Below are 9520 nucleotides of genomic sequence, written 5' to 3'. Positions count from 1 at the left end.
GTTTTTCTGCTAACAGTAAAGTGAACAGATGATATCTTGCGTGGTTATCCAATGCCATAAAAATTCCGTCAAATGATACTAAATGAAATAAACACATGGAAAGACGATGTGTGTTCTTTATACTATACGTTCCCTTTGGAAAAAATGTTGCATGGCACTAAAAGGGATTGACTGATTTGTTCCATACCAGAAAAAAATATGCGCTCGGTATGCATATGACGCAAGTGGTCTTTCACCTTGAAATTATTAATTCATCTTGACCAGCAACAGGACTTTATTTTCCCATAAAGGGAATCTCTATTTTTCAAATATGCTTTCCAGGTTTTTGACATTAAAGACTCTTGGAACACGATGGAGCATCTTTTTTTTATTTCCACAAATGCTGATACATTTTGTAAACCTGACATTTCCAAGACAGTGCACAATGGATCAAAAATACAGGTGAACACGTTAGATAATAAAGGTGACATAATAAAAGTGAATGATTTTCCCAAAAGGAAGCCATAAAAAATGTACAATCTTATTCAAAAACAGCATGTGAAATTTATTTTAAAGGAAAACTTAAAACAAAAGAAATTTAAAGAAAGAAACATATGTGTGGACTCAACCAATCGAGTTGCTTTTCAATTTTCTTTATGATTACACAATAAATTTACATTTCAAAACTGATGATCCTTAAATATATATGGTATTCCGCATATGGTGTGGATTAAATGTTATCTTAACCAAGGTGCAATTTTCCCAACTATGGTCGGATTCATAAAATGTCAGCAGGGATGTCTGACTGAAATTGTAACCTGTTGGTTTGCTGTAGCCAGGTACACGCAAACTACCAGATAATAAGGACTATGATGCACAGCATTGGTCGGTGTGTGGATTTACTTTATAATAGGGCGACCATCTTCCTAACTTAGCAGCCATCTCCTAAGTTTGGCAGCCGTCCTCCTAATTTGGCAGCCATCATTATAGTTTGGCAGCCTTCGTACTAATTTGGCAGCCTTCAATATTGTTAGGTAGCCATCTTTCTAGTTTCCTCCAAATGTGGAGCATTTAGGGTGTGTGTTCACCACGCAGAAGCATATGTTTCAGTGCATGTACAAATCTGGTGGGTGTATGATTGTAGGAGTGCAAATCCTATCCATGTACTATAGCCCTGTTCTTGCCGGCCTGTCATAGCACCAGTAGCTGCTGTCCACCAGGGGCATTCATTTTGGCTCCTCATAAATATTTTGTGAGTGATGACTTATGTGATGCTCACTGTACACTCACCTACAGTCAAGATAATCAATGGTTCTATCAGGACTGAATAGCAGTACAAAATGTCATTGCACTTTGACGTCACATACTTGTGCTGCCAGAAGATCACTAATTTATGCAACCTAATTTCACACAGTGGGATAAAATGTATTTTTATCTGGGCCTGTAGACCATGTTAAATAAGAGCACATCCTTCTGTTTGATTAACGAAATTCCATACTCCTTGACATGCTCTGACTGCAGGCACAGTGCTGTGATGTACCACACTTTCGTGGTGCAGCCAAACAGAGGTGTTACTAATACAATTCCTAACGTAGAGTACTTCAGTGTATTGGTACTCGTGCCTGCTGCTGTTTTAGTGACTCCACTTTATAGCTAAAGGGCCATCTTCGAGGCTCAGGGTTGCAGTCTGGCGCCCCTTTCAGGTGGTGCCCTATGACCTGCTTTAGACTTCATGTAGCAAAGACTCTAACTAACGTTTTTACTGCTGGCCTCCACATACGATGAATGAGTATCAGTAACACTGATTTAAACTGCTATTACTACCGTCACCAAACAAACCTTCAGTTCTCAACATCATTGGCTCGATATCCATAGCAATGAATCACGCATCCTAGTACGCCAATAACTACATACAGAAAGAACACGTGAAATCCAAATCAATAGATCTTCAAAGTGTAAAAAAGACTGTGGAAGTGAAAAAAATGTATAGAAAATACCCTGGCACCACTGCTTTCCCAAAGACCGATCCCTGAATTGCACAATGTAAATGTTCAGCAGAGATTACCAAATTGGGTCTGGCCGTCTGGGAGGGCTGATCTAGTCCATGTAGGTTCTTAAGGTGTGCAAAAATGGAAACCATGCATAGCTCATACCCAGGGCTGTAGCAAGAACGTTTCTACCCATGGGGAGTTAATGCAGTGCCATCCCCTCATATTCGCAATGAATGTCCAGTATTTAATTTGGATTTGCTATGTCACACTCTTTGTCTTGTCCCCTACGGCAACTAACATGGTCTATCACTCGAGCCGGTCCTGCACACAATTATCCCATGGGTATCACATTCACCCATTTAGGCAGAGTGACACATTGTTTTGATGACTATATTGCTTTTGGTTGGTGACATTAAACGATCTCAGACAGGAATGCCAGCCCCAGGTGCTTAATTAATCACCAAAGCCCAACATCTCCATGTCCACAGCACCCTTTTCCATTGAACGTTAGTGCTATATTTCACAATTCTAACTCCAATGAATTGGTAAGAACCAAACAACATGCTTCTCTAAGCGTAACCCATGCCGTTCCTTGCTTTTCCATGAACTGATGCAGTTTTTGAATTGTAATCAATATTGATTAGGCTCAGCCTGACTAGCTTTAGGAGCAGCAAATTTCACATCTTACAATAATGTTAGGTAGCTATGTGCTCTCTTTACAAGATAGCAGCAGTTCAAACGGGTCTGAGATTTCGTCTTAGAAGGCACTGAAAACCCACCCGTGTCATTAATACCCTTGTGGCTATCAATGTCCTTCGATAAGCTGCTCTACAGTGTGATCATAGGAAGAAGCCAAGCCCTATAGTCTCCATTTTAATTCTACATCAAATGACAACCATCTTTCGCTTCTCTGCTCATGTGAAACGGAATTCCAACGTGTTGCTTGTGTCATTGATTATCCCCTCAGCCTAGATCTCACAAGGTTAGGCAGAAAAGTGTTCAACCGAGATCATTACTTACACTCAACAAAAATATTTAGAAGATAAATTGACTTCTTTACGCTAATAGCCTTGCATTGTACAGTGCATTCTTAACCGCGTGACTATCTAAATGAACGACAAAAAAACAATGGAAATATTCGGTAGAAGGCGCCAACAAGTACGCAAGCGAAATGAAGAATTGTTTATATTAAGAGTTAAATATAAACACATGTAAGAAGGCAAAGATACATCAAGCATCTGTCCACATCTCCCACACAATCTCTACATTCAAGCTTTGGCTGCTTGCTTTCTTTAACTCAGCCTACCAACAATTTCTGAACACGCTATCATTTATGCTATAAAAAATTCAAGTAATGAGGGTTTATCCGAAGAAATCAATGCTCTCTGCCACAAGGAAGTAGATTTGTGAAGTTAAGACTACCTGAAAATTCAGTGAGTTGCTTTGAAGAGTTAATAAGGTATCTAGTAAGGATTTGATAATAGACGGTGCAGGTTTCTTTTAATTCCTTCCAACATATGCATTTTGCAACTAGGACCTAGTCATCCAACAAAATACTGCCCGTTCCTTTTTGGTAAATAGATGTATTTGTCCTATATCTGGACCAATCTCTATTTAAAACTTAAGTGTATCTGGCAGATCAACATTAAAAAATAAGTCTGTTCTTCGCATTATGCACAAACTAAGATGTTTTCAGAAATATACACACTGGATCAAGTAAGAAACCAAAAGCGAACTTTTGAAAAGTCATACCTCAAAATTCAACCTCCTTTTCCTTCACATACCAAGATGCACACATGCTAGCACCTAAAATGGACCTATTCTAGAAGTGTGGAGAAACATTGCATACAGCCTGATCCAATGCTGTAGTAAAATGTGTAGTGGCATGAATCCCGTCACGGTTCTGTTTAACACACTCCATGAATAGGGATGTTACTCTATGCAACATGTGACAGAGCTTTGGCTTGTTTTGATTTTCTTGTTACCTCGATTTTCCGTTCTCCAACAACTTCCTCTGCCATCACAAGGCAAACCATACCCTTAAGCCTGACTTTTTCATAGGGCTAGCATAACTGTTACGTCATCCTAGGTAAAGGGAAGCACCTCCCCCCCCCCACCTTCTGGCCAACGTCTGTTTTTCTATTACAGAAGCTCATACTTTTTATATTTTTGCGGACGCTCCCTCGCTATTTGGTGAAGGATGCCTTCCAATATGTAAACCTTGCCATGATTATTGCATCTTATTTATGAATTCACATGTCATTTGGCTAAACTGTAAAATGATTTATTGCTGCAGTTTTTTTTTTAAACATCTGCTACGTGATGGTGCTTCTACTTATTTAGCAAGCCTTGAAACTGAATGTGCACATATATATGAGTTTTTTGCATAATATCAGTGCTTGAGTGAACCGTGTAGCGCAGTATGAAACAATACTGTAAATCATTAATACAAATATAAAGACACAATCAATATAAAAGGCTTACATTTACAAAAAATACTTTTTTGGTAACAGTTTTCCCCTGAGGGTATACCACATAGTTGGATTCATAAATACTGCCCTGCACTGCAGCTAGATTACCAAAGTTCAAAGTTCCTCTGTTTAAATTGCTCCAATCACAAGACATGGCTGCAGTGGTTGCCTCAGGATATGCTCCTGCGCTTGTTAGCATGATAAACACAGCATCAAAGGGCCTCCGAAAAATATGGAGAAGATTCTTTTCTTCCACATATGGAAGATACAAGAGCAAGACCAATCGGCTAGCAAATGTGTGCCACATGACTGGGTGTGATCTAGCAGTAGACTAATTCTTCTGGACCCAGTCCCAGCTGTCCTCGTTCTCCTTTCGGTTCTTCTCCGCCTCAATGATCTCTTTGTATCTTCTGCGAAAGAAGCCCATCTGGAAATTGAAGTAAATTAAATCTGGTTAAACACAACATTGTAGATTGAAGAATTTCAAAGTCAAGAATACCATATTTGGGAAATCAAGTCTAACTCCATGATTGCCCTATTTGGGAAATAAAGTATAACATACAACAAAAAGAATGCCACTGTATATGCAGGACGGTGAACTGGAAAACTCTGCTACTCTAACAAATGTATAAAAAGCTAATCAGGCCAATGTGGCTCAGAGGTCTACTGCTGTCCCAGCTTAGGGTTGGTTAGTTCAATGAGTCCTGTACTCTTTGGGCTGTGAAGTAATTGTCCTCCCCTTCAGACCCTCCTTTAACATGCAATCGCCTTTCTTGAATAAGGGAACCTGTGTGATATGTGAGCATGTTACAGTTCTACTATGTACACATTGCACATGACAGACTTGTGATAGGTCGTTTGCAACCAGTGCTAGTGTGTAGTGTCATTACGAGTACATTTTTTAATGTGTGGTCAATCAATGTGCCGTAACTATGGGTCCAAAGCACCATTAGCTGGGTCGCATAGAAGTACTCTGTATAATCAGCCAGTCTCCAGGGATTTGTAGAAAACCTACCCTTTCCATATTCCTGAGGCAGTATTCATTCTGCAAATCCTTGCGATTATCTTTAAATGTAGAGAAGGGGGTCTGCAAAGGGCAGCAAATCTCCGTCTCTGCATTTGCTTTCCAATGAGCAAAATAGGTCTGAGTATGATAGGCACATCGAGAGAACACAAAGAATTTTGCCCTGGAACTGAGGAAACAGAGGTTTTGAAAGAAGACTGAGGCTCTCCCTCTCTAAAAAAGGAGTTCTGCCTGCTCTACTGCTTTGTGGAGCTTGACACAATTAAGCTTGAGTAGTCCAGCAGTGTAAAAGGGCACAGATACATATGGCGCCTCCTCCTGGCTACTGAAAGGAACCTGCAGACAGTGCAAATGAACACATTAAGCATGAGATGGTCATGAGCAGACAAGGGGGTGGACTCAGTACTGGGTGGTCCTCTCTCAGTAAGTATGCCCAACACCCCCCTCTTATCAGAGTAGCAGGACCTCTGCATCAAAAGTTGCATTTGGCTGAAGGGTTGCGGGTCTGTGAAAGTCAAGGGGAAAGAGGAAGTCTGGTTTTTGTAAGAGATTAACAATTGCTGGAAAACGAACACCTGATTGAATATAGTAAACAGCCTATTATGTCCACAAATCTAGGCAGAGTTAACTTATAGAACTTGGGTTTGTTAAAGTTGCTAAGTTTGTTAGTACTAGAATAAGGCACACTGGAGACCCAACAGTGTATGTGTGACAATAACACAGTATCCTCAATATATGTTATTATTGCAAAACCTAAGTTTCTAGCTTAGGGGACTAGGTATTCACCAACTGTATAGCATGTAGTTGTTGCTAATGCACACCCCTGTATGAGGCTTGATGATGGTAAATTATTTTCGAGTACTGGCCAGTATTTTCTAGTCTAACCCTCACTCAATTTTCTCTGTGTAACAGATCATTGAAAATAGGGATTTGGCCTGTCCTTTCAGTTCATGCTACAAGATGAGAAGATCAGCAATTATTTTAAACAAAATGTTTGGAAAGGTAACCAGTCTGTAATGTAGGGGGGGTTAAGTTTTTCAGAATTGGACCGAAGAGACAACTTTTTCAACCCTCATGGACAATCAAATTCACTGCTATGCCCTTAAACAGATGGTCACATATTATAACCCAATTAAGAAGCTGCTCTGGAAAGGAACATTTGACAAGCCATGTGGCCTGGGGCTTTAGTGTTTTTAAATTTACTGATCAGATTCACTTTTGCGCAGATGGTAGGAAAAGCCAATTCTGTAGCTACGGATCCTGGGGAGGAAAGTTGTGTGTTTGTTTAATTTAGTTCTGGTGGCACATTTGGATAGTAGAACTTAGGGAGCGGTGGACAATGGTAATGTATCTGAAAGCAGCACGTTATATCCTGGGAACCGAGTGGAAACTTTGGAGCTGAGGCGTGATGAGGTTGTGTTTCCTTGTTCTGGAAATCGTCATGGCCTGTTAGACATCCTGAAGAGTACTGAACATGTGTGTCAGCATTCCTAGAGAGTGTATGATGGAGACAGCCCTTTTAGAGAGGTGGTCTGATATCATAGCTGAGAGCCATCTTAACAGTGGCAACTATTCATAAACTCAGGACCACTTCATCAGCATTCCCACACTCTTGGTGTATTATTTGTAGAGTGAGAAGTGTTGTTTATGGGGGGGGGAGGGGGTGACTTTGGTTTGAACACTGGGATGCAAAACCCCTGCAAGTAGATGCACGCAGGTGTGTTATAAAAGAATATCAGAAAAGTATTCATGCAGAAGTGATGCTCTGAGGAATACATTTCACTTAGGACATGGTCCTAACACTCGGCTTGTATTAAAAGAGAAAACCTGGCTCACATCATCCAGTGTTGGCCTTAATATCTTTGCAAAACAGAACTTACAAACCACTAGTGAAAATGAATCAGTTCGGCAGTGACCCTTGTTCGACAATCCAATTAAAATACCTATTTCATACAAAGAGCTCCGAAATTGGTGTGATTCCCTGACCACCCGCACCCATCTCTACAGCAAGCGAAAATGTTATGGTCTTTTTAGTCTGCATATACGTTTATAAACTGCAATTATCCATGGTTGACTAAGTTGCCAAAAGGCTATTTAGGTTCTCTCTGTCATACCTTTGGCATTGAGGATTGAGTTTCAAAAATCCTAAAGGAGGCTAATTACATTGCATAACCCTCACAAGTGTTCGTGCTATGAACTATACTGATTCTAGGTGGTTTTTCCTGAAGTTGACAGTATCCCTGACTACATTATTGAATAACGCTGCAGCCACGCAATAGAAAACAGAGTAGGCCTTTTACTATAATCAGTGCAACGGATGTCATTAATTAGCTAAGCTAATGAACTATGCGTCATCTTGTTTGGTTTTAGGAAAGCTAGCTCTCTGTCATCTGGACATGCAGTTTAGAGAACATTCTGCTGTAGAGGAGATATTTTTAAAATGAGATGAAAAAATATGTTTGCTATTATGTCATTTCTGTTTCCATCCAAAACTAATTACTCAGATCCTGAACCTATATCGGTGCCAAGTTTGTTTTCCCCCATGCAGAGCTAGGCATGGCAATGAGTTTTACTCCTACAAGTCACAAATCTTCCATGATGGTTGTACAGTAAGACGGAATTTAGTGAGTCATTGAATAAAAAAAGTTGGCACCAAACAAAAATACAACTATTTGAGATTGCAACATGTTTCCTCTTTACTAAAGAAGGATGCACAAAAACGGAACTCTCCCCATTTCCATGTGAAAAACTTAGGAAGCCTTCTTCAGTTTTTTTCTTTGAGAAAAACGAGAAAAATACATTTGCAAAATAACATCACTAAGAATGTATTAATGAGATAGTAGAACTGCCATTCTGATGAAGAAGCCACAGGTGTCATCTTTAACATGAATCACCTGTGATATGTTGAGATCCTCAAAGCTGGAAGAGATTTTATGCCAAAAAATGTAATGCAAGGTGGGCAGCCATGCGAAACAAAAAAATAGCCTGATAAACTTGGAATGATCTCCCTGCACATAGTACTTATTGTTGATTTTTCATTATTGCGAATGCCATGCATTTCGTGGCTGTTGCAAATAAGATAATCAGTGTCGGAAGGCATGCTGTAACTTGGATCATTCCCTCGTGAAGTGGAGCTATCAGTTCCATGGCATATGGGCTACTGGCAAAGAGATTCCAACTGGTTGAGGCTCCACTACTGGAAGCCACGCAGTTCTCCTGTCTCTGAATCAGGCAACAGAACTTGGAGATGGGCATCAGACAGTTTTTAGCAGTTGCTCCCCACTGATAAATGACCATCAATGGCCCTGGCGTGACAGCGTTGTCAGTGCTTGTTGTCTTTCTTAACATGACACATGGCTATTCAGAGAGATAAGATGCACTTGAGAGTAATTTACTACTTTTGTCTAATTCACAAAACCTGAGTGTAATAATGTAGACGTACATGTCCCCATCCCCTGTAAAAGGGGATGGAGCGAAACATGTGAGTATAAGTCACTAAATAAAACAGTATTAAGTCTAGAACCATCCATCATCAACCACTGGTACTACAACACCTTCTCATATAAAATAATTGATGCAGATACTGAAATTTAAACCCTGTAGAAAATAATCTTAAATTAAATTACATAAAGTAATTTCAAAAATAAATAATTACAATTTAATCTTAAGAACATATAAAAATAATATATGTTTACTATTTAATTAAAAAATATTTTAATAATTTTTCTAATGAAAAATAATGTGATAATGTACTTTGTTAGTGAATAAATATATGTATTTCTATGCATCACTTTAAATAATAATATTAATAATAATAATATTCTAATTATTAATGCATGATCAAAATGCAATTTTTTACTTTAGGAATTTCCTTTTCAAATAAATAAATACATTCAATTTATTTTAACGTATTTACATTAATTAAAGATATAATTCAAAATTAAGTTAATTGTATTGTAGCATTTTTTCTTTAGTTCTACATTTAACATAAAGATATAAAATTAATTAACATTAATATTTAACAAAACATAGTTTTACAAAGTGTTCTAACTTTA

General features: G+C 38.8%; 1 protein-coding gene across 1 annotated transcript in view; it reads right to left on the bottom strand.

Annotated features, from left to right (window-relative positions):
• Positions 1-354: 354 nt before the first annotated feature.
• Positions 355-9520, bottom strand: part of ITGA9 (integrin subunit alpha 9) — an 818222-nt gene continuing 809056 nt past the window's right edge. Inside the window, exon 28 of the mRNA XM_069215150.1 lies at positions 355-4868. Within this exon, the coding sequence (XP_069071251.1) occupies positions 4773-4868 (96 nt within the window). The 3' untranslated portion in view covers positions 355-4772. The remainder of the gene's footprint in view (positions 4869-9520) is intronic.

This window comes from Pleurodeles waltl, chromosome 2_1, assembly GCF_031143425.1.
Source record: "Pleurodeles waltl isolate 20211129_DDA chromosome 2_1, aPleWal1.hap1.20221129, whole genome shotgun sequence".
Taxonomy (NCBI): Eukaryota; Metazoa; Chordata; class Amphibia; order Caudata; family Salamandridae; genus Pleurodeles; species Pleurodeles waltl.
Note: the sequence above shows the minus strand (reverse complement) of the source record. Positions and strands in the feature narration are given on the sequence as shown.